The 24,646-nt window shown below is 37.0% G+C and overlaps 1 protein-coding gene across 1 annotated transcript in view; it reads left to right on the forward strand.

Annotated features, from left to right (window-relative positions):
- The first annotated feature begins 5,450 nt into the window (after window positions 1–5,450).
- Window positions 5,451–24,646, forward strand: part of baiap2l1b (BAR/IMD domain containing adaptor protein 2 like 1b) — a 45,566-nt gene continuing 26,370 nt past the window's right edge. The window contains exons 1-3 of the mRNA XM_056753045.1: window positions 5,451–5,742; window positions 8,447–8,522; window positions 9,623–9,709. Of these exons, the coding sequence (XP_056609023.1) occupies window positions 5,692–5,742; window positions 8,447–8,522; window positions 9,623–9,709 (214 nt within the window). The 5' untranslated portion in view covers window positions 5,451–5,691. The remainder of the gene's footprint in view (window positions 5,743–8,446; window positions 8,523–9,622; window positions 9,710–24,646) is intronic.

Genomic DNA, 24,646 nt, shown 5'->3' on the forward strand with positions numbered 1-24,646 from the left:
CAATAACTGCTACATCTATTAGGCTACTAAACCGTATGATACTCTGATTGGTCGAAAACATAAAATATATTAAAAAAAGATCTTTATTTGTTGAGAATTTGATAACCTCCCTATCTGTAATTTCTTTTTGAAGAATTTATTTGAAAATCTTAAAAATCTTGGCTCGTATTTATCAAGCTTCTGAGTATTACTCACAAGAACACTGCTAAGAATTGACTCAAGAGTAAAACAATTCTTGGCTCAAAGCTGCGCTTAAAAGTTGGTTATAAAGCGTCTCTCTCGTAATTTAACTTAAGTGAAGTGTAACACTAACTCTTAAGTGTCAGGTTTAGAGATGATTTACGACACTTTGCCGTGTCGCAAACGGGATTTTGGATGACGACATTGGCATGGACCAATCACAGAATAGATTTCCTCATTTAAGAATATTCTCTGACACATTCACGTTGAATGGTGAAATTCCTAAAAGGAGTTTATATTCAACACACATGTGACAATAAAGACTTTTCAAGAGAATACATTATGTTTTAGACATTGAAAATCAAAGATAAACACGTTTCCACCATTTAAACCGTTGCTGAAATTAGTTTTATTTGCTTTAGTCAAGTAGTTTTACTTTATTTCCACTATAAATGTTTTCTTGCGTGTGAAATCACACATACCACTGAGAACAGAATACAGGATAATGAGCAGCAAAAATAATGCAAATTCATTGCAATATAATTAAGTTTGGAAGTAGGAGTAAATTTCATGAATTCTCAGAACTTAAGATTAAATGGCACTTTGAGAAGCTTGATAAATGAGGGCCCTGGTCTCTGAAGCAAAAAATATTTTACAAACAAAGTAAAATAATAATCGATTTCATCCTGTCAAGAGATTTCTCCACAGGTTTAGAGATGATATTGAGATTTCTTGTTCTTTTTTGCTAATGCTAATGCATTGCCGCGCTTTTGAGAGAGACATCTAGAGACGAAACTGTGTAATATAAGCGTCCAGAAGTCACGTTTAGAAGACAGAAGAAGGCTAAATAACAAAATTAGTTTAAAACCACACAAACGTGCCAAAGACATCTCAGTTCGCTGTGTGTAATGGCCATTGAATACAGTCTTGTGTGATAGCTTGTCATGATCCTGTCCTTCCTGTCAGTAGTTTTCCATTGTCTGTTTTGTTTAATTTTGGCAAAATTTAAACTAATTTTGTTATTTAGCCTTCTTCTGTCTTCTAAACGTGACTTCTGGACGCTTATATTACACAGTTTCGTCTCTAGATGTCTCTCTCAAAAGCGCGGCAATGCATTAGCATTAGCAAAAAAGAACAAGAAATCTCAATTTCTTGTTCATTTGAACAAGAAATTGTTCTTGTTCAGGTTTCATCTCTAAACCTGTGGAGAAATCTCTTGACAGGATGAAATCGATTATTATTTTACTTTGTTTGTAAAATATTTTTTGCTTCAGAGACCAGGGCCCTCATTTATCAAGCTTCTCAAAGTGCCATTTAATCTTAAGTGCTGAGAATTCATGAAATTTACTCCTACTTCCAAACTTAATTATATTGCAATGAATTTGCATTATTTTTGCTGCTCATTATCCTGTATTCTGTTCTCAGTGGTATGTGTGATTTCACACGCAAGAAAACATTTATAGTGGAAATAAAGCAAAACTACTTGACTAAAGCAAATAAAACTAATTTCAGCAACGGTTTAAATGGTGGAAACGTGTTTATCTTTGATTTTCAATGTCTAAAACATAATGTATTCTCTTGAAAAGTCTTTATTGTCACATGTGTGTTGAATATAAACTCCTTTTAGGAATTTCACCATTCAACGTGAATGTGTCAGAGAATATTCTTAAATGAGGAAATCTATTCTGTGATTGGTCCATGCCAATGTCGTCATCCAAAATCCCGTTTGCAACACGGCAAAGTGTCGTAAATCATCTCTAAACCTGACACTTAAGAGTTAGTGTTACACTTCACTTAAGTTAAATTACGAGAGAGACGCTTTATAACCAACTTTTAAGCGCAGCTTTGAGCCAAGAATTGTTTTACTCTTAAGTCAATTCTTAGCAGTGTTCTTGTGAGTAATACTCAGAAGCTTGATAAATACGAGCCAAGATTTTTAAGATTTTCAAATAAATTCTTCCAAAAAGAAATTGTCTGGAGACACATGGCCTTTGTTGTGACTTTCCGTCAGGTGTCTTGTCGCGTGCCTTGGCCCCGCTCCCTTGATTCGGGTCATTTGTCCCATTAGTTTTTTAATCCCCTCACCTGCCCATTGTTAATTTCCCTCGTTAGTGTTCCCTTCTTAAAGCCTTGTACTCTCTGTCTCGTGCCAGTTCGTCATACCATGTTCCTATTTAGTCCCTATGCTTACTATTATCTTGTTCATATCATGCCTAACTTGTGTCTGTTCCAACTACTTGTTCCAATCTTGTGTTTGTGGATTTACCATTTGTCATTTTTGGACTTCGTTTACTTCTGCCCCCTGGTGGGAAGTGTTTGATTTTTGCCCCCATTGTGGGAAATGTTTGTTGCTGTTTTGTTTAGTTTTGACCCCATTGTGGGTTTTTGTTTATTAGTCCGTTTTGTGCAACCTGGTCTCATGGGTAAGACGCATCTGGGTTCTTCTGCCTCTACCCTGACACAGCTGGATTTGGATTACGTCGTGGAAGAGTTTTCTCTGCGGAAAAAAAAATTAAAGTCACTTTTTTATTAAAAGATAAAGTTAAATGCTTTGATTATTGATATTACTATATTTGTAATGCATGGACTTTTAAATGCTTGCCTTCTTAATGCAGAAATGTAAATTATGCAAGGAATAAGCCTATTCCCAGGTTATATGAGCTTTTTTGAGGTGTTGAGTACTGCGGACTATGAATAAACCAATTTGTGTTGTTTTTGTGCATTGCGATGTGAGCGATGTGTCATACGTTTTTAGAATCAAAGGTGCGTTCTGTGTGAACCACTCCTTTATCCTGTGGCATATGTGCAACACTGTTCTGGTAAAATATGCCAGCGGGCCTTTGAAACGTCCATGCCCAGGGCACATCGAAGTCATAATCCGCCCCTAGTTCTTTCCCTTAATGCTAAAAATACAATAATAAGATTTTTGTTCATATTTGGCCCAGATTTTCATTCTGGACTTGGTCTTCGGGCTCATGGTCCCAGGGGCCACTATAGGTTAGATAGCCAGGTTAGATATCCATCCCTGGAAAAATTGTGGGGGTAACTGGCCCCGGGGATCTTTGAAGTCATAATCCATCCCTGCTCCCAAGTATAAGTATATGTTCATGCATTCAAATGTTTTTCATAATCAGCTATCAGTAAGATTAACTATGAAATTGTTCTAGATTTCATTTACAGGATTTGATTTGACTCATCGACTTTGGGTGCGGCCATCACTTGCATAAATACTGAGATGACGTCATTCAGATGCAATGCTGAACTCACTTTAAATACAGTAGTCGTTCAGTCTCATGAATCACATGAAATCTTGTTTTCTTCAGGCACAGAGGAATACTTCAGCCCTAAATATTTTGAAACAGGCGAATTCAAAAAGTTTTAGATTTCATTCTGTAAGTCGCGTTTGAAAAAGCATTTGTTAAATGCGTGAATGTACATAAAACTGAACATTTGGATTGGTCTCTGTACAGTTGCTATGAAATGATATTAAATGATTACAATTAACTAGGCATGGGACGGTATGATATTTTGATGGTATGATAACCTTTGGTAAAAGTGTTGCGGTTTCACAGTATTGCAAGTACAACACTAAAATGTGATATTTTCAAATGTCTGCGTATACAAACAACAGCTTTTCAACTGGACACAAATACATTTGATTTTTAACCAACATTCATAGAACATATATGTCAGATTACAGAAAATTTGAGTGGTATTACTGAAAATTTGAGTGGTTTTGAAACCTTGACTTTTTCAAACCTCGGTATACCTTGCAACCGGTATTCGGCCCATGTCTACAATTAACTTTCATTTGGAGTTGTGGCTTTATTTCCTTTAACTCCATTATTTTAGTTTTCTTATGTACGGCAGAATGCAGATGAAGTACTGTGGAAAAATCAAAACAGCGCATGTAATAAGGCTACAGTATTCTGTACATAAGGGCACAACAGGGGACCCATGCAGCAGAACCTGTATGATTTTACTGAAAAGGTCTATTCGCACAATAATCTATAAAGAAGCAATAATGTATGATCACAGACTTTGCAAGTCTAATTGTACAGGGTGAATTGCATCGATATCCAATTCGTACGTGAATCCTTTATTTAAATCAGTTCAGTGAATTTGACTATGCTGTTGATAAACTAGTGTGAATTTAATGCTCTGATTCAATGATCCTGATTTACATGTTTCTTCTACAGCTGATCGTCTACTTGCTATTAACTCTTTGTATAATCATTTAATGAATAGACCAAAAGTTTATAACTATTTGTGTACAGTTATAAATGCACAATTATATTTCCATCAAACTGTACAAAAGTATTTCTGTATTGTCTTTTACTGAATATGCAATAATTGCTATTCTCATTCATAATGGCACAGGTGAGATGAAACGTTTGGCGTTGAGGATTGGCGTACAAATTAGCAGTGCACACCCGAGTGATCTGCCTTTTTTACATTCAAGGGATATTTCATACAAAAATGAAAAAGCTGTCATCCTTTACACACCCTTAGGTTGTTTCAAACCTGTATCAATTTCTTTGTTCCAAAGAACACAGAGAACGAGATCTAGAAGAATGTTAGCAATTTTCAGTTCTCAGACATCCACTATCATAGTAGGGAAAAAATGTTGAAATACATAATGAGATATTTTGAAGCATTTAGGAAAACAAAGAGTTCTCTGGCACCTTTGACAACTACAACTATGGTAGTCGATGATGTCCTGGAACTGAAAATGACATTCTTCCAAATATCTTGCTTTGTGTTCATCAGAACAAAGTAATTTATACAGGTATAAAATTACACAAATCTAAATTTTTTGATGAACTATCCCTTTAATGCCACAAACAGGTTTAATACAATAAGGAACATTTAAATACAATGAAAAAAATGTTGGTTCAGAGTCAGACACTTCATTTTCCTCCCGTTGAATCAATCCAAATCCAAACAGCACCGTTGTTTAATGTCTCACCATCTAATATACTCTTTCATAGATACAAATGATTTTCTTTTACACAATGAGGTAACTTTAACATTTGTTTAAATCTATAGAAAATTAGGTCGGAGTAAAGTCTTTATTCTTTAATTATTGAATAATCCATTTTGAATGGCTAGTTAACCCACTTGCATCGAAAGGTATTTTGGTGGATGATTGCATTAATGAAAATGAACACTAGATGGCGTCGTTTATGCGCTTTCTGCCTGAATTCCACCTGTCAGCGCTGCCCGTGTGTGACGTCGATCACCTCACCTATCTGACGCGCGCACACACTCCCGCGCACTCATGAGCTCTCTCACGAACTCTTTTCTGAGCTCAGTTCCACCTGCCAGTCACTGAGGAGCACCGCCCGGAGACACTTTTAACACCGGCATTCCTGATATGCGGATTTATTGGAGGCGATAAGGGTGCCGTCCTGCGCGAGCTGTTTTGGACTAATCGGTCGGTCGGAGAATTTTGTCGAATCTGATTATTGTCTTTTGAGTGCGAACTGTCGTCAGGAGAAGACTTGAAGAATGTCGCGCGACCCAGAGGAGGTGAATAAACTGACAGAGAGCACTTACAAGGTGAGAGAACTGACATTTAAAACTAATGTGACCACCTGTTGAGTCTAGAATGGTCAGGATGAGCGTAATCACCAAATATGAGGCGGAATCCCAAACATAGGGCCGCTGGTTGACAGATGGGAGGTCGTTGTGTTGGTTGATGGTCGTCTGAAACTTTTTCGGAGGTGAAATGTTTGTGGATTTGGGTCATTTGATCGTTTAAGGGGTGTCGTTGGAAAGAAATCGAGTTCTCTTCACTTTATTTGGATGTCATTGAGTGTAAAGGTTGGTCTTCACCACATTATTTGATTCATTGACACACCCAGAAGATTTAGATCCTTAAGTCCATGAAATGGACATTCAGAAATGTAATGACAAGCCAGTTGATACAACTTTTCTTTTGCCTCTTGTCAAGGTATTTTTACATTACTCAGTCCTAGTTTAAAACCACGTTTCATATCTTTAAAACTTGCCAAATAGCAGACTTTCAAAGGGATAGTTCACCCAAAAAAGTAAAATTCTGTCATCATTCACTCGACTTCGATTTGTTCAAAATCTGTATAAATGTCTTTGCCCCCCATTGACTCCCATAGTAGGAAAAATTACTTTATCTTTTTTTGTTCTGTTGAACACAGAAGACATTTTGAAGAATGTAGGACAGTAAACAGTTCTGGGGCACTTTTCACAACCATTGTATTTTTTCTACTATTGGAGGACTAATGGGGGGCAAACTCTGTTTGGTTATAAGCATTCTTCCAAATATCTTTCTCTGTGTTCATCCAAACACATTTATACACATTTAGAACAACTGGAAGGTGAGTAAACGATGACAGAATCTTCATTTTCGGGTGAAGTATCCCTTTAATATGTCCACAACCAGGTCTGAAAAAGTAGAAATCACGACATTTCTTTTTAACCCAAGATCCTAAATTCATTACTGTAATTACTCTATGTTAGGAAGTTTATACCGTTAGCTGATTTCAATGGGAGAAGGTTTACAGTATTGTGAGAGAGACCTGCTCCCACGCCCTTTCTCGACATGAGAACGTCATTCCTGTACTATCATTCCAGCGTTTTATCAGTTGCTTCCGTCTCAGATGGTTCATAATTACGTGTTGGGGAGTGGAGAGGACGAGTGGGCTATCTTCATGATTTGAGGATTAGTAAGCATTAAGCACATGCAGACAGAGTAAATATAACCAAGCCCAAGTGTTTTCTGGTGACTCATTTAAATCTCCGCTTCTTGCTTCAAAGTTCAAAGTGCAGAGAAAAGAAACCGGAAACTAGTGGAGAGTGTTGCCAACTATTAAACACGCATCATATGTTTGGTAGAGTTTTCTAGTTTCAACTTTCTTAGTTTGGGTGTTTCTGAACACTGTCATGGAGAGATGCGCATATATTTTTTTTACATAAGATATTGTTATTCCACACACTTCTTGATGGTGGAGTAAAAGGCACCCATAACCTTTGAAACGTTTGACCTGTGCGAAGAACTAGTTTGATGCTGGAGACTGACAGATGTCACAGTATATAAATGAATGTATATCTGTTTCACCCTATAATATGTAATATGAATCTTATGAGACAAGTTTCTGCACTTTAGAAAAAGTAATTGTATAATAACTGAGTTTGACCCATATGGAAATAGATGCTACGATATTTTTATAACACCATGATTAATAGCTGAGTAGGAGTGTTATGTATTTTAAAGGGATAGCTCTCCCAAAAATGAAATTTCTGTCATCATATGTGCACCCTCAGATTGTGCCAAACCTACATAAATTTCTTTGTTCTGCTAAACACAAAGGAAGATATTGAGAAGAATGTCATTAACCAAACAAATCTCATCTGCCATTGACTCCCATAGTGTTAACGTATTTACCCTACTATGGCAGTAAATGGGGGACTAGATCTGTTAGCTTACTGATATTTTTCCAAATACCTTCTTTTGTGTTTAGCAGAATGAAGAAACTTATATAGGTTTGAAATAACCCAGGGTGTCTCTTTAATAAAGTGTGTTTTTTTATTATGACATGAAACACATTACAAGGAATTAGTAATTTATTGCAATTGATGTACTTTGTTATTCATGGCAGTTTATGTACCTTATGTACATATGTTTGTTATTTATGTACACAAACACTGTATACTTCATAGCGTAATAAACATTTCATCTAGAGATCTTCACAGGCATTAAGTTGAAGCCAAAACCTTGACTGCAGATTCGTGACTCAAACAAAACTGTTAGAATTTACAGAACAAACCTGAAATGGGTTGCCAACAGCTTTCTTAGGTCAAACTCAAAGAGTGTGTGCCTCAGCACATGATAAATAAGACTTCATATACATATACTATTTATAAGGTGGGTTAATCGGACGTCTCGTCACCATAAGATCTAGTATTGATCTCCGATACAAGACACTTACAGCATCTCTGAATGTGCTCAGACTCCCGTCCGCTCGTAATGTGTGTTGTTGAGTCCACTAAGCACATGTTTAGATGACTAATAATAGGTCATTTTTAACAGGTAGTCTTTGTACTCATCATATGGATGTATTTGGCTGTCGTGTCGAGTTTTATTTTTTTCTTCTTTACATCACTGTTAGTTTGCTTTGAGATTATGTGCACATTTACTTGAAGAAACTGAAAAGTTTTTTTAAGGATGGAAGTATGCCTTCCTTATTCACAAACATCCACTAATACTCACATTTGATCTCTTTTTCAGAATGTTATGGAACAGTTTAACCCGGGGTTGCGTAACCTTGTAAACCTGGGGAAGAGCTATGAGAAAGCTGTTTCAGGTGAGCATCACATTCCCATGTTCTGACATTTGCGCATGCGGAATTAATTCATATTTACATGTTAAAATTTGCATTTATTTTTATAGTGTTGTATTGCTTACAGGGTTAACTAAAAACTAAAAACAAGAATCGTTATGGTTTCATAAATACCCCAAAATAATAATAATTTAGGACATTTACACACATTTCTTGGTTTGACATTTTAGGCTGAATTTAGGCTTCTTATGGCCTTTGATTTAAAGATTTATGCTAAAATGTAGATTAGGGATGCACCAATATAAAATATCGCAGATAACGATAACTGATAATTCTTAAACTTTGGAAGCATATAACCGATATATTGGCCGATATACAGTATCTACATTTTAATATAACATTTTCTTAGACTGAAAATTCATTTTCCCCCCTTAAAATAATATACCAAGCCTACTTTACACTAATGAAAGAGTCTTTAACTTTAAAACTTTTCTTGTATAATGTTTATTTCAATAAATTAATTAAATATGTTCTTCCAGAGCAACCCAGAAAGGTGATCTCAATAGCCACAAGTCTAACAGGTCTTAAGACAGAAAGCATTCAGACAGCAGTCGGCTTCAAACAATATACTTTTGTTCCTATAATTTATACATTCATACTAAATCAACAATGTTTTGTTAATAGCAGCTTATGTGAAGGATCATGACAGAAAGACAGAATTGTACTAGATTTTAACTGTGAGTAGCGTGCAGCTGAAGTGCTTCAACCAGAGAAAATGATTCAGAAATTATCAGCTATAATATATCAAGTCTTATAAACCAGCCGATACCGATAACATGAAATTGAACATTTATCGTCCGATTCCGTTATGGGCGATTATTTATTGTACATCCTTAATGTAGAGAGTAGTGAACGGCCAATAATAGTGTTTTTTTAATGAATGTCTTTACAAAATATTTTTTATGTGTATCACATACTATGGAAATGGACAGATAGACTTTAGTAATCAGTTTGGTTAATATATTAGCAGTCCTGTTTATTGTTTACGTTCTAATTTAGATAAGTCACATTTACAGAATACTGCACCTTGCTAAATCTTCAATGTTCTTATCCCTGTCTTGCAGCCATGGCCCTGGCTGGGAAGCAGTACTTTGATGCTGTATCGAAGATCGGAGAGAACGCAGCCGTATCTCCAGTGTCCAGAGAACTGGGTGAGTCACTGATAATGTACCCGCTGTCCTTTTCATTAAGAACTGCATGCACACTTTTCCATTTACTCTTCCTGTTGCGTCGATATATTAAAGTGAGCACTGCTTACTCTCTGCAATTGCAAAGACAAAGAGCTTTGTAGAGTTCATAAAGGACATCTGCAAAAAATGTTTTTATTTATCAGTAATAAGATTTTATTCCCAGCAAACACTGCAGTTTGGTCGTCATTAGGAATACTGAGAAACAAATACACTTTTAATCTTTCATTATCATCATCGTGTTTAAGCTATCATGAGTTATAATCTCTGATGATATGATAAATGTGTCATAAAAACACAGTGCTGTTTAAGGTTGTTCACAGAGAGCGTGTTCAAAAACATGCGACGCAGCGCTCGGAACAGAGCAGGAGAGAAACAGAGAGGACGCTTTTATGGGATGTGCTTTCTCAAGAGGCATGAGTCAAATACGCAAACAGCAATCTTGAAGCTGTTTTTTAAAAAGTGAAATATATATGCTTCAGCTATTCGACCAGTTGCTTTTGTAAACACCCGCCCCTGGCTTCTGATTGGTTCACTGTTGAGATGGACACACAGTAGATGAGCTGTGCTCATGCGTGATAAGTTGAAAAGAAACAATACACAGGTGTGACGTCTAAAACATCCATTTAGTGCTTGTGTACGTAGAAAAACTATTGAAAAGCAGCACTGTGGAATGCCTGGTTATGCGTGTAATGGCCTCAGAAGAAAATATTAGGTATTAATTCACCAAGTAAAACAAATTATTTTATCAATTCGATTACTTGAAAACAGGAAACGCATTGAATATTTTTGTGGTTGTACCCTCGATCAAACCTACTGGGTTGAAAACCGTATAAATTAAATTTATGTTTAAACACGTTTAAACTTTCAGTCAGTTAAAGGTTTTTATGTGTGCTGCTAAACGTGTACTTTACTGTATGTATTTTTTGTCCTGTGGAGCTTTTGATGCTTTCATTGTTTCATATCTATTGGAGAAATGCTGCTTTTCTTTTCTTAGTAAAGAATAGTGTAATTGTTTGACTTGTTCCTTTCCTCTGAATTTTTAAGTAGAGCTGTATTTTCCCTGTGAGGGTGTGTGCTTGAAGATTAAGTAGCATTCAAATTTCAAAGTTATGGATTTGATTTTATTCACGTTTAAGTATTGTAGCGTGGATGACCTTTCCTTGACCTTTTCTTTGAAGGGCCGTAACATTTGGCCATCGCCTCAGAGGTTAACACAATGCCCTTCCTATCCATAGGCGATAAGAGCAGAAACTTGCCTCTGTTTGGGCAGATAACGTCCGAGCACAACCCTTGTGTTCCACATCACTTGCCGTTCCTCAGCGAGTGGAGCCTCTTGAGTTCTGGGTGCTCAGCTCGGCTGAAACCAGAGCCGATCTCAGGCGGATGAGCCGACATCGGATAGTCTTGAGAGTCACGGACAGATTGACACACCTGAACCCCCCTCCCCCCTAACGAGGTCAGGTATCAGTGTGACGGAGATCCTTTCATTTTTAACCTGACCCACCAAGGACAACACGTAAAGTTAAGCCCACACCACACGGTTGCCCCCTGTGTTTAAATTCCAGAAAGGTTTTCTTGTCTCAAGTTGCACATTTCAAGAATGTTGAATGCGATCTTGATTTCAGTAAAAGAATTCACTGGAATATCATTCAAATATGTGCGACTGCCATAGAGGTGTTCTGGTACCATGGAAGAGCAGAGTAATGCATGAATGCACATGTGCAACTTGAAAATTCCTCCCCCTCTGAAAGGAACTGTGCACCTTATTGGATAACACATACTTCCTCATCTCACAAAGTCAGATAAGAGTAGGTCATTTGGTTGTGATTGTTATCCCATCACCATGCCAATTCAGGTACAAACTAAAATGTGGGCAAAGGTGGATTATAGACATTACTTTGACATGGATTTGAATGAAACCTATTAGTGCAACCGATACCTAACAAGTAATTGCATAGGAAGAATTATTTATCACCTCAAATCGCCATCTTCTCGTTGAAAAGCGCCTTTGGTGACTTTGGTTGTTGAAATAAGGCCTGACGGTAAGATCAGGACCCGACGAGAAGCAGAGGGTTATTTATTACACTGAAGGGGTTTATTTCAGCTGCATGTACATTATCCTGCTTATTACACGGCTACTTGCCACATGAGAAAAGAGCTGGACATTTATAAACTCATTTTTACCGAATGCAGACCTTCCACAAAGAAAAGTTGCTTACTTTCGGTTTTAAGGTAAGAAATAGGGAATTTGGTTTAATCGTTTGTGAATATATGTCAGATATGTTATTAAAAGAGATATTTATTTTCCCTTTCAAGAGGATTTGCAGGCTCCGGGTAACTGTGCGTTATTAGTTTTGGGCAGTTGTTATTTGGGAATAACGAACCTGCAAGTGACGCGACTGGCAAATCAGAATCAAGCATTCCAACGAGCCGTGGAATAACTAGATATAAAGCATATATGAGTGCGAGATGTGAAGAGTGCCATAGTGGAACATCTGACCAAATTGACTTACTTCTGTGCTCCCCATCTGCTTTGACGTCTGGACACGTCATCCAAGCATGTTTGTTGGAATCTGATTCCACCTGTCCCTTTTTTAGTGACTTAGCGAGTCTCTGTGAGCGTGAGAAACAGAGATGTGAATTTGTATACTTGCCTGCTCTGGTGTCTGAATTGCCTTTGGCACCTTTCTGAAAACTTCCTCGAGACGTAATGACATAACCCAGCTCGCTTCTGTTTCTCTCTTAAATTATAGTTTACAGCACGAAAAAACTCTCTTTCCATCATATTTCTCATTTTCAATATTATTTGCAGGTTATATCTCCCTTAACATTATTCACAAAAAAGTTGTCAATCATTCTTTTCATCTTCTCTCATCATCCGCGGCTACATCCAGTCTGTTTAACTGACGGCCCTAGACTACTCACCTCTCTCTGTCTGACTGCAGCACACACATTTTCAAACGTACAAACCAGAGGTTGCGCTAGACATTTTTGTTGTCCATCATTTTGACTGACAGACTCGTCAAAAATCTGTCATAATATATTATTAGCTGTCACTATGGTGCAAGGTGGCTTTAGGTGGTAATAAGTAGGTTTGTGAAATCATCACGCTGTACTTGCGTCTCAGAACTGGTTGTATTTTAATACAGCTAAATGCCCAATAAAGCCGTTGTTGTTTATATTCATTTATATATTTAATCTTTTAATGTTTATGTTCATATGTGATTAGATCTGGGAAAACCCAACACATGGTGCAAATTGATATATAACAGTTTTTGATATCATATTCAAGCCCCTTCCAAATCAGTTTTTATTTTGCTCATATCTTGTGTATGTAACAAAGGTTATGTCTGGGGTCGACTGAAGCGCTATGATGTTCGGGATTAGAATTTGGAGGAAAACATGTTTAAAGTTCAGTGATGAAAATAAAAGCACAACAGTCCAGTTACACAAGTTACAGTCACTTTACAGTGGAAACAGACTTACTTTAATAACAATTTAACGAAATCTATACAAATACTGTACAAAACCGTATGAATAAAACAAAAGTAATGAAAATGGTGCAACGAGAGCTCTGCCATTATCACTATGAAACTAACAAACATTACAGACAACAACTAATAAGCAGTGAAGCAAGTTTTACGTTGTTTATCATGTGCATAGTGTCTGGACTTTTGATCATCTCTTGTATGTTTTGCGATCGCGGTCCGGCTCATTTGAGCAGCGGAACAGGGATAACACCCAGTGCTGCAGACTGGGATCTCTGTCATCTCACGAAAACATGGTATACAAAACTTTGCATGGCATAGTTTACACAGGACTGGCTGGAAATGTGCATTAATACTTATTCATTCTTCATGTTATGTGGTTTACTTTGATAGGTGAACTGTCTTTCCCGCGTCCCAGCGCGACATCCTTCTGGTTTTCCCAGATCGCATCACATATGTCTAGTCAGTAACAATGACAGGTGAACACACGCAGGTCGCTTCGCGAGCATATCACGCTCTAATGAAGAGAAACAGGGATTTACAAATTCCCCTCATTGTAATCCACCAAAATGACAGACGGCCTTCAGATTTTTAGGTCACTGGTAAAAAATGAAAGAGCATTTCGGTTACTGAGACCTCTGGTACACACACCTACAGGAATATCTGGACAACGGCCAATTAGAGGGGGGCCCGCCCTTCACTCTTTCTGATTGGTTTAGACCACGATATGGGGCTAATGTGTGTCTGATGTTGAATCACAGGGAGAGTTTCAGAGTTGCAGAGACTTTTTGTCTCCCTCGAACGGCTGGTCACACCCGTGCGACGTCTGATTATTTTTAGTCGCACCATTGAGAAATAAGATCCAAACTGGACCAAATTGGTCGCACGCTAGAGCCCTGCACATCTGCATAGATTATAGAATAAACGGGAGGGAATGGTAGTCTTCTTTTCTGTTATGTCGAGTTGTGTTGGCGAAACGGGGTACGTTTTTTCTGTCATATCACTGATATATCAGTTTCTTATTTTTATCTAAAAAAAAAAACACACATTTTTGCGGAAATAATCCTGCCCACACACACGCTGATAGAAAATCTAATATGGCGGCTTTGTGCAACTAGCCTATTGTCTGTTTTGAGTGAGAGTCAGACACTTTGTTAAGATCGTTCGGTTTAGATTATCTAACCTGTTGCCAGGTATCATGTTGTTCTGTGGGAAGAACACATAAACAAAGCAGGATTGAACTGCAGCCAGAGAAGATGCAAATCAGTCGCTGTGTTTCTGGTGTGCATGTCTATACTTCTTATCCTGGTGCATCAGGGCACTAGACTTCAAGTCAGTTCAGTATCATTGGCGATATCCAAAACTGTGGATGGGGAAAAAATTGTGTGAATCATATGAAGAAGTTTGATTTTATTATGTTTCTTACCCGTTCATTGGCATAATAGAACTTCCCAGGTAACAAATATAGGCATTCCCAGGTTATTGTTTATTAAACAGTAAAAAAAACCTAGAAGAAGAAGAGACTCCCATTGGCTCACAATCAGACAGGCGAAACAAAATATTTACATTTTTTTTTAAATCCTCTATATCCTACTAAAGTATAAACAATGTCAAGGCAATACTGTTACATAACAAGTATGATAAGTTATGTACAGGTAGCTTGTTGTTATCGCAGAAATAAGGCCCGACAGTGTGTTCACGACCCGACACAAAGCGAAGGGTCTTGTATCACACTGAAAGGGCTTATTTCGCAATAACAGCCGGCTCCTTGCACATTATCCCACCTATTACATGGCTACTTGCCACATGTGAAAAAAACTGGACATGACATGTGAATTTGAAATATTTTATTAGCTCATTTTTACCGAATGCAGAACTTTCTGTGAGGAAAAGCCATTTCATTTAGGTTTTAAGGTAAGAAACGAGGTTCAAGTGTCACGAACCGGCAATTTGGTTTAATCATTTGTTTATATATATATATATATATATATATATATATATATATATATATATGTCATATATGATATTAAAATATATTTTTTATATTTATAAATATATATATACATTTAATTTGTAAAAAAAAAAAACAGACAAAAAAGATTTGCTGTATCCGGGTTACCGTGTGTTATTTGTTTTGAGAGGTTGTTATATTGGAATAACGAACCTGCAAATGTCGCGACTGACCAATCAAAATCAAGCATTAATAAGAGCAGTTATTCATCAACAGTTGCTCGTCATAAATGTCGAGTCCAGGATTAAGATTAAAACAGATTTTTCCCTTTTCTCTAGTGTTATGTCAGATAAAGTCAACATGAAGTCAACAATCAATATGGCTTATATAAACAGACTTCAGATAATGGCCAAACTCCTCATGCAAGCATGCACTGGTATTAATATCAGTCATAAACAGTGAACAAAAGTCAGTGGGTATAACTCACTGTTATAGTTATTTGTATTCAACGTTTGAGAAACTTATGCGCATGTTTTTATATGCTAGCATTTTTTCAGGGCGTGCTGTCAACTAGGGCTGCAACTAACGATTATTTTAATAATCGATTAATCTGTAAGTAATTTTTTCGATTAATCGATGAATCGGATAAAAACAAAAACCAAGAAAAGCATTCATTTCCAACCCTTTATTCAAAAACAGAACTAAAATCTTTAGAAAGTGCACAAGCATGTTGCTCCTTGAACATCCCTGAGCTGTTATAAAAATAATAAAATCAAATAAAAATGGACTAACACAAAAAACATACACATGTATGCTTTACATCTGCCAAATATATAGACTTTTTTTAAATAAATGTGCCACCTGAGCAGCCAGAACAATAAATAATTTATAAAAACTAAAGTGTATACAAATATGAATACAAATCAGAAAACTTAACAGGATTAGGTTTGAATGTAAGAACTTGTTCTCTACACTACACTGCAGACAGACACTCGCAGATGCACACACTCGCAGACGCACACACTTTTGCAGACGCACACACTGACAAACACTGACACACACACACACTCTCTCTCTCAAATTCACTTGAAGCTTATTCATTCAATTACTACCATCATTGTAGTAAGTGCAAGCTTCATTTATACACCACATTTTAACAAAGCTTAAGATGACCAAGAGCTATAAAAGAACTTTAAAATTAAATTAAAAAGTACAACACACACAAATATATTTGTCAATAATAACCTATATGGGAGAAAGCACAGAATATACACTGCAAAAATTGCTTTTCTAACTTAGTAGTTTTGTCCTGTTGTCAGTCCAAATTAAAAAAAAAATCTTATATCAAGAAACATGTACTAGACACATGAAAAAGCATAAGAAATTATGTCTTGTTTTCTGAAAAAACACCTCAAATTAAGTGATTGTTTGCTTAAAGCAAGAAAAATTATCTGCCAATGGGGTACAAAAATAATCTTAATGAGATATAATTTCAAACAGAAGTTTTAAGCATCAATCAATTTTCTTGTCTAGTAATCTTGATTTAAGATTTTTTACATATTTGGACTGGAAATTAGACAAAATTACTAAGGAAGTTTTACAGTGTAGCTATACATGACAACAGATTGATAAATGAATGGTCCAAAAAAGGCGAGTGAATAAAAACGTGTCTTTAGTCTTACAATGCAAAGCGCAAAGTAACTACACCACTTCTGATTATACTGTTATTAACGAGCTAATGCTAACTTGTGATGCTTGTCAATCTGGATAATGAGTAAACACCAGCACCAGAGACATCACGTTCTTCACTTCGAAACGGAACAAAAGTAGGATTCTGTAATGACTTAACCTGCTGTTGAACTCCCTTCCTCCTCATCACAGACTCAAACATGTTTGAGTTTCAGGTGCTGGATCATTGCCGCGTTGCTCCCGCCATGTCGCGTTTGCATATTTTGTAGTTAACACAGTTTTTCTGTTTATTTAGTGTGAAATGCTCCCGCACCTATGATGACTTGGGTCGCGCTGATTTCTCTGCCTCCGTCATGTATCTTTCCTCCGCTCGTTTTTTTATTTTTGCTCCGCCCTGTATATGAGGCGCCGAACTCTGCTAGCATCAGTGCGCGAGAGAGACCGAGTGTGTTTACTTCGCTCCGCGCTCAAATAAAGTTTTTTTTTTAATAACCAAACGTCTCCGCGTCGCGCGACACAACGAATCGATAATGAAATTCGTTGACAACTTTTTTACTAATCGATTTTTATCGATTTTATCGATTCGTTGTTGCAGCCCTACTGTCAACGAAGAAATATCTAATCAAAGCATCAAAAGCTTGGAAGTGACTGTTGAACAACAGATTTCAACCCAGCAAGTTTTTACTAAAAGCTGTTCTTTCTGTGTTTATACTCCTGAACCGCCTACAGGGAGAAAAAAAAACATTATTTTAGACAATAAACACTGTTTTCGGAAAAAGTAAATCTCTTACTTTCAGTCTAAATGGTGAATGATTACATTGAATACAAATTGTCACACATTTAAGAGTGTTATAACAGAATATGTTCATATTTGTTCTTGTTTATTTGTCACGTGCTGTCGTGTCACATGCTTTAGTGTCTACCCCCCTCTGGCTTGATTTGTGTAACTGTGGCTGTCCAACACACGTACACAAGAACACACACTGCCTTGCTGGAACCACAAAGGAAGCTTTTTACCAGGGCGTTCTGGTGACCTTTATTCTCACATGTTGTTTGAACTGTGCTTGGCAAGGCTGTGCATAGGACAGCAGTCAAAACACACACACATTAACAGCCATATCAGCCTTGGGTTAGATAGTGGATTGTGGAGGAGGTCAGTGCCTGTCAGTGATCTCCAAAACGCACATCCATACGTTCATCATCTTTGACGTCTTTTGTTTATAAAATGATTAGTTCAGACTAAATTCTGAATCTGAATGATTTCTTGGATAGCTGATGAACACAGTGAGTCTCACCAACCTCCTCATATTGTAGTGACCATTGAACCGCATCTGTGTGATTCAGTGCATTGTGATGAATCTCAATGGCACTGATTGTATAATATCTGTTGCATACTAGCTAGTATAGACAGTAGATATGAATAGATACTCAGCTACCGTTACTATGAATGGTGAGAGAATGCAATGCTCAGTGTGGGTGCACTGGCGAAGGATCTCCCACATTGAGGTTAAAAGAGCCAATCAGCAGTCGATAAAGACTTCAGGTTCGATGTCAGGTTTGTTTGTTGGTCAAAATACGCTATTTTATTATGGTGTTAGAAATACCTGTCAGGGCTGTACGTTATTACAGAGGTTACAGTTTTGTAAATCAGGCCCAAAAATATAAAACGACTGTTATATTAGAAAAAAAAATATTTATGCGTGGTTTATCACATAAATAGGAAGGTAACGGAAGAAGAACAATAAAGTTACAGTTGGGCAAATTAGGGCTGTATAATTTAGTTTTTCCCATGTTTCTTTCTTCCGTTTTAATATTTAGGAGTTCTGTGTTTTCCATTCTTTTACTATACAGTTATTATATATTTGTCCACATTCTGTAGTATGCGGTATATTATTTACTATTGTGAACTGCAATAAAATTCCTCCTTTTGCAGATACAATGGTGTTTTTGATCTATTATTTTATGCTATATGTAATATATATTAAATATTACTTTAGTAAATATAAATGTACTCTTATATAGTGTTTATAGTTTATCAATTTACAGCTAGAATACAACAATTTATTATAGGAAATATTATAACATAATACAGTGTTTTTAATCTAGATGTTCAAGTTTCAGACTTTTATTTTGACGGGGCGTCGCAAAGATTGTGTGATTGATGATATCTTTTCTCTAACAGTGAAATGCTTATGAAATAACCTCTCAGATCAGCGCAAGGAGTTCAGGTGTTCATGTCCTCACACAGAGAGGCAGACAAATGCATGCAGCTCATTCAAGCAAAACAAGCAGGTGACACATTTTGAAGCGGCCCTAACACACACGGTTTATGCCAATCTCATATTAATCTTGAGTACCTTTAGAGTAGTATTGCATACATCGTTTCTTCGAAGAGTATTTAGTTTGATTACATTTATAAAAGATAAACGGTGCGTGCAGGTGGGAGAGGTAGGCTGATCTAAGGCACATTGTCAACAAAACACGGACATCAGTTTCACTCACTGCATGCGGTTCATGTCCGGCATCTTTTAGTTCAAGGACGGCTCCTTATACACGTTTCTTTCCATCTTCAAATCCTCAGTTATATCCACCGTTTATATAACATTTATCACCCAAGTGCAGTGAACAAACAAACACCAGAACTTCGCGAACATATGCTCTCTCTCTCCTGCTTACAAGTGAAAGTGACGTCTGCGCATGCTCCTTTTCCTGCTCTCCATGCTGCCTTGTGGTCGTGCCGTGTGCTTTTCCTGGAGAATTGTCCAATAAGGGAGTACAATTTTTTTTTTAAGAAACAGTTTTATATGTTCTGAAACCTGTATGATCGCTGGGGGAGTGTATCGAGCACAGAAATACAATGTAGTAAGCCCAACTCGTTTTTTGACACGTTGACCATTTTAAGCATGAGAAGACAGCTTGTTTACATTGTAAAGAAGTCAGAATGCAAGACACATCGTTGCAACACCCCTTTAAAAGCCGGATAGCGCCTCCGCTATTCCTTCCCTGTTTTCCACATCACTGAAATAACAGGGCTCTAAATATGGACTCAGTGCAGCAGTAAAACAAGTTGTAAACACAAAAACCAGTCAACAAAATATCAGTGCACCATTGATTACACCGTACACAGACAAGTACGGCGACAAACATACCTCACACAAACAAGCGGCTCTGTCTAAAACACGTGCAAAACTGTAGCGCACGCATACTACACTGGCACAGACAGATTTTTTGTTGCATGTGAGGCACTGTACAGTCTCGCACAATTCCCAATTCAATGAAACATGACTGTGGTCTTGCTATGACAAATAAATACCCAGAGACGTTGCAAACATGGCCACAACATCCATCAAATAGACTTTGGTGTGCCTTGTGTTCTGTAAAAACTATGGTATACTATGCATGTTTTTTGTCTGATTTAAAAAATGATCAAAACAGTGACAAATATAAGTATACGAATCCCCCAATAGTTGTGTAGCCTAGTATATAGTAATATTGTTATGAATCTCAATGGGAACCCAATTGCAAGGCAGGACAACAGGAGGTGAAGGGGTAAACAGATCTATTTATTACAAATAACAAGACAAAACAGGCAAAACAAAACCCACAATGGGGAAAACAAGACAGGAGAAACTATAAACTTTAACAAGGACACTAACTTACTAAACTACAAAACAAACACTGGGAACAAACACTAAACTAAGACTTACTAGACACAGGGTTGATAGACAGCATACAAAGAACAATGACTAACAGGAACCAGGCAAGACCTCAACAGGAACAAGGTAAACATCTACAGCATACAGACACGTCTAAAACATGCAAGGTAACACTTACAATGAACGCGCACAAGACAATGAAACGTGAGGACTCTTATAGGGAAGATAACAAGAGGGAACAGGTGCAAGGGATTACAATCAAGGAAAGCTAATCAACACAAACTAGGGAACAGGAGGGTAGGAACGATGACGAGACAAGAGAGAGATGAAATCGTCTCTCTCCCACATGAAACAGAGGATTCTGTATGATTCCACCTCTAAACCAAGAAATACCTGACAAGGAGAGGTGGAACCATGACAAATATATGTTTTTTCACATTAAATAATCACTAGTAGTAGTTTTATACAATTACTTTCTTTTTAAAACATTGCTGTTAATGAGTACTATTTCAGTCTCTCATGGCTCATGCTACTGTATTGTCCTAATACTCTGTGTTGATTCTGTGCTATGAAATTCAAATGGTGTGGCTGAAGGCAGTGACTTTTGATTCATTGCAGACACACCAGTTTTCTGTTTCATGCTCATTGTATTGTTGGAATGTTTGCTGTTGTTGTCTTTGATAAGAGTGAAGCGATGGGTGATCTATTGTATCACAGAGTGACTGAGTACTGTAAAGCTTTGCTCATGTCACTGTCATATCTCTGTAGTCATTGTCCACCGCACCCTGCGTGCAGCTTTTGTTCTAAGCAGTGGAAGTTTCTGTGAGTGACTGGGTGGCACCTACAGCAGCTCTTTGATCAAACACTGTCCTCCCATCACATCACATACCATCACAGCTTCAACAGGGCTTCAGTTACTGACACAGCTGAATACAAATCAGCTCAACTAAGTTTAGATGACTCTATATTAGGGATGAAGGGCTTAGCATTTAGGATTTTTTTTACTGCCTCCGTCGGGAAAGTGATTAAAATTTTTACTGGCCCTCCCAAAATGTGAACTATCCCCACCTGAAAAGTGATAAATAAATAATATTGTCTAGTTATTTGTTTGTTTGCTTTACCTATGTTATCTCAATAAATAAGATAACGATATAAAAACTATTAGCCTAACTGAAATTTCAAATACTGTTGAGGACAACAAATCTGTAAATTCTGAGATGCACCGATTGCAATTTCAAGTGAAACCTGACGATTCCAATTAAAAGTGAGTGTATATAAAAAAACATAAACTTTTCTTCAATACACATTTTTCATAATATTTGTTTTATTTTAATTACATAAATTATTGAACATTACAATTTCCCCAAATTTCCCTATATGCTGTTCTCCAACCTGCATTAAATTACAGAATCTTCTTTTGCCCAAATAACTCTTAAATCGAAGAACTCTGTGACTGAAAATAAGTAAAAATAATAAAATATAACTAAAAATGTAACTTAATTAAGCTTTTTCATTTTTGTATTCGTCGCACAAGAGTCATGATAACAATAAAATACTTAAAATATATTCTTGTCTGTTTCTGTTTATGAAGCATTGCTTTATTTTATTTTTTCTGAAATGTAAAGTAACTTGTCTTTATCTTGGGTCTGTAGTATTAAAAGAAGTGGGTTGATTTTAGCTGCAACTTCAATAAAAAGTTAAAAGTCTTATGATTGAATTCTAACGTTACTCTAAAGATGTATATTTATTTGCCCTTTTTGTGTTAGTGAAGAACTCAATGAGATAATATCACAAGTATTGGTTGATTTATCCATTTTTTATTTTCAGATTTTTTAAAACAAGTTGAAGTCGTGTTGAATGCAATTTTACCTCAGAGAAATTACCATAGTCTCAACGTAACACAATCAATCGGGTTGAATGGAATTAACATTTTGTTTACACATAGTGAACGACCTCAACATGAGTTTAGCATGTGTCAGAGTTTAGCATTACAGTTAGCATGTAGTACATACCCGAAGTAGACGGAGAACGAAAGATGAACTACCGGACAGTCAAATAATTGTGCATCTCTGTGTCTGTGCACGACATGATGTGTGTGTGTGGGAGACTCGCTTAGTTCGGTGGAACCACCCAGTCCTATAAAGACAGCCGTTGCAAACGGATGTTTACTTGTGCCTTTGACTATACTGACAGCTGTGACGTTATTGCATGCGTCGCTGGCAACATAGGATCGGCTTGGAATCGGCAAGAAGTGAGACTGACCGGCCGGGTTTTTTGGGGGTTTTTTTTCTTTTTTTGTGCAAAAGCAAAAAGAAATGTTTAGGTCAATTGACACATCTCATACTAGAACTCATACCTCTAAGCAACAGTTATGATGAGAGGATAAAGAAGAGCGGATGCTTATGGCAAGTTTCCAAGTCTTCATGTATAATCTCAAATATCGCAATAAATATTTGTAACGTGGACTTTATACCAAGGTATAATGGTACAGTGAGATTTTTATATTGTTACATCCCTAATCTATATTATACTAAATAAAGGATTTGTGGAGTTATTATTTGCGGTTGTGTCATCTGGTGTTTCATCAAATAAAAAAAAACATTGGCACATTGGATATACAGTAGCATGAAAAAGGCAGATAAAACAAATCAACAGTTTATTTATTACTGGGCACCGAGGCACCGAGTCATATAATGTGTGTAATTGTTTTTATCTGGGTAGATTAATTAAAGGTCTCATGAACTGTGCTTATTTATTGTTTTATTCTGATGTATGCGGTCTACTTACGACGTTTGCGTGGTTTCAACATTCAAAAACATCAAAATCAATAAGTAATAGGCTATTTTCTACACAGGTTTTGAGCCCAGATCTGCAAACGGACGTTTTAATGGGGTTGCGCCGCATTGAAGATTTTATAAGTAAACGCCTACTGCTTTGATTGGATAGCAGTTTGCGTAGTTGGAGCCTTCTGTGAATTTGGTTCGTTAGGTTACACTTCAGCACCATTCACAGTTTTCGAAGCTCCAAGCGGTAGAATGGGGGGCAATTTTTTTTAAGCTCCAAAAAGGGTGAGTCCATCGATCACAGAACGGCTCAACACGGCTCCGGGGTCTTAACAAAGGTCTTCTGAAGCGAATCGAAGTGAAACTTCTCGTTGGCGTGTAGCAGAGCGATAATGAATGTTAGACATTATCGTTCATAGCACTGTCAATATGGATATTTCTCTTAAAGAGGACATAACTACGGATTATTAAGGACCTACTTTCGTTTATGGAGTTTCCAACAACAAGTTTATGTACATACATGGTGTTTCGTAACAATAGGCAGTTATTGTTAATCCCCTCCTTTCCGCTAGCCTAGTCTGATGTGATTGATCAGATGGTCTAGTTTGCTGTGATTAGTCTCCCGCAAATGTGGCTCACAAGCTACTGTGTTTTGGGGAGAAGAGTGAAGATTTCGCGGGCAGTCCTATCAAACATGTAGTGACGAAATCTGAGGCTCGGACTAGGGACGACTTGTTTGCGTAAATCGACTCCCTTTTTTCCAAGCCAAAAACTTTGTTATTCATTCACCTTCGGATTTACAACTTGGCAGACTGCTTACTTTCAAACACGGCAACATTACGCACTGCATTTAATATAATTTTAACTATCTCATGTTATGTACTCTTTATGAGTACATAACATTTATCGCTGTCCTTAAAATCAATTCATGCCGTGTGTAATGTTGCAGTGTGTGAATGTAAGCAGTCTGCCAAGTTGTGAAGCCGAAAGTGAATGAATAAAAAAGGTATTGGCTTGGGAAAAATGGAGTTGAGTCGGAACTAAAACTAGAAAGACAGACGACTCGTTCGTTTGATTCAGGGTCAGATTTGCGTCACTCTGTGTAATGCCCGCTTACGTTACATTTGCAATCCTGCACATGGTAGACCAATCACAGCAGACTAGACCATCTGACCAATCAGATCAGAGTAGGCTGACAGAAAGGAGGGGATTAGACAGATGATTCCTCGAACGAATCACAAGTCAGTTAAGAAGTAGGGTAATAATAACTGTCTATTATTAGAAAATGAAAGTGTTTTTACACCGTGTATGTTCGTAAACTTGTTGTTGGA

This window comes from Triplophysa dalaica, chromosome 7 (assembly GCF_015846415.1).
Source record: "Triplophysa dalaica isolate WHDGS20190420 chromosome 7, ASM1584641v1, whole genome shotgun sequence".
Classification (NCBI taxonomy): domain Eukaryota; kingdom Metazoa; phylum Chordata; class Actinopteri; order Cypriniformes; family Nemacheilidae; genus Triplophysa; species Triplophysa dalaica.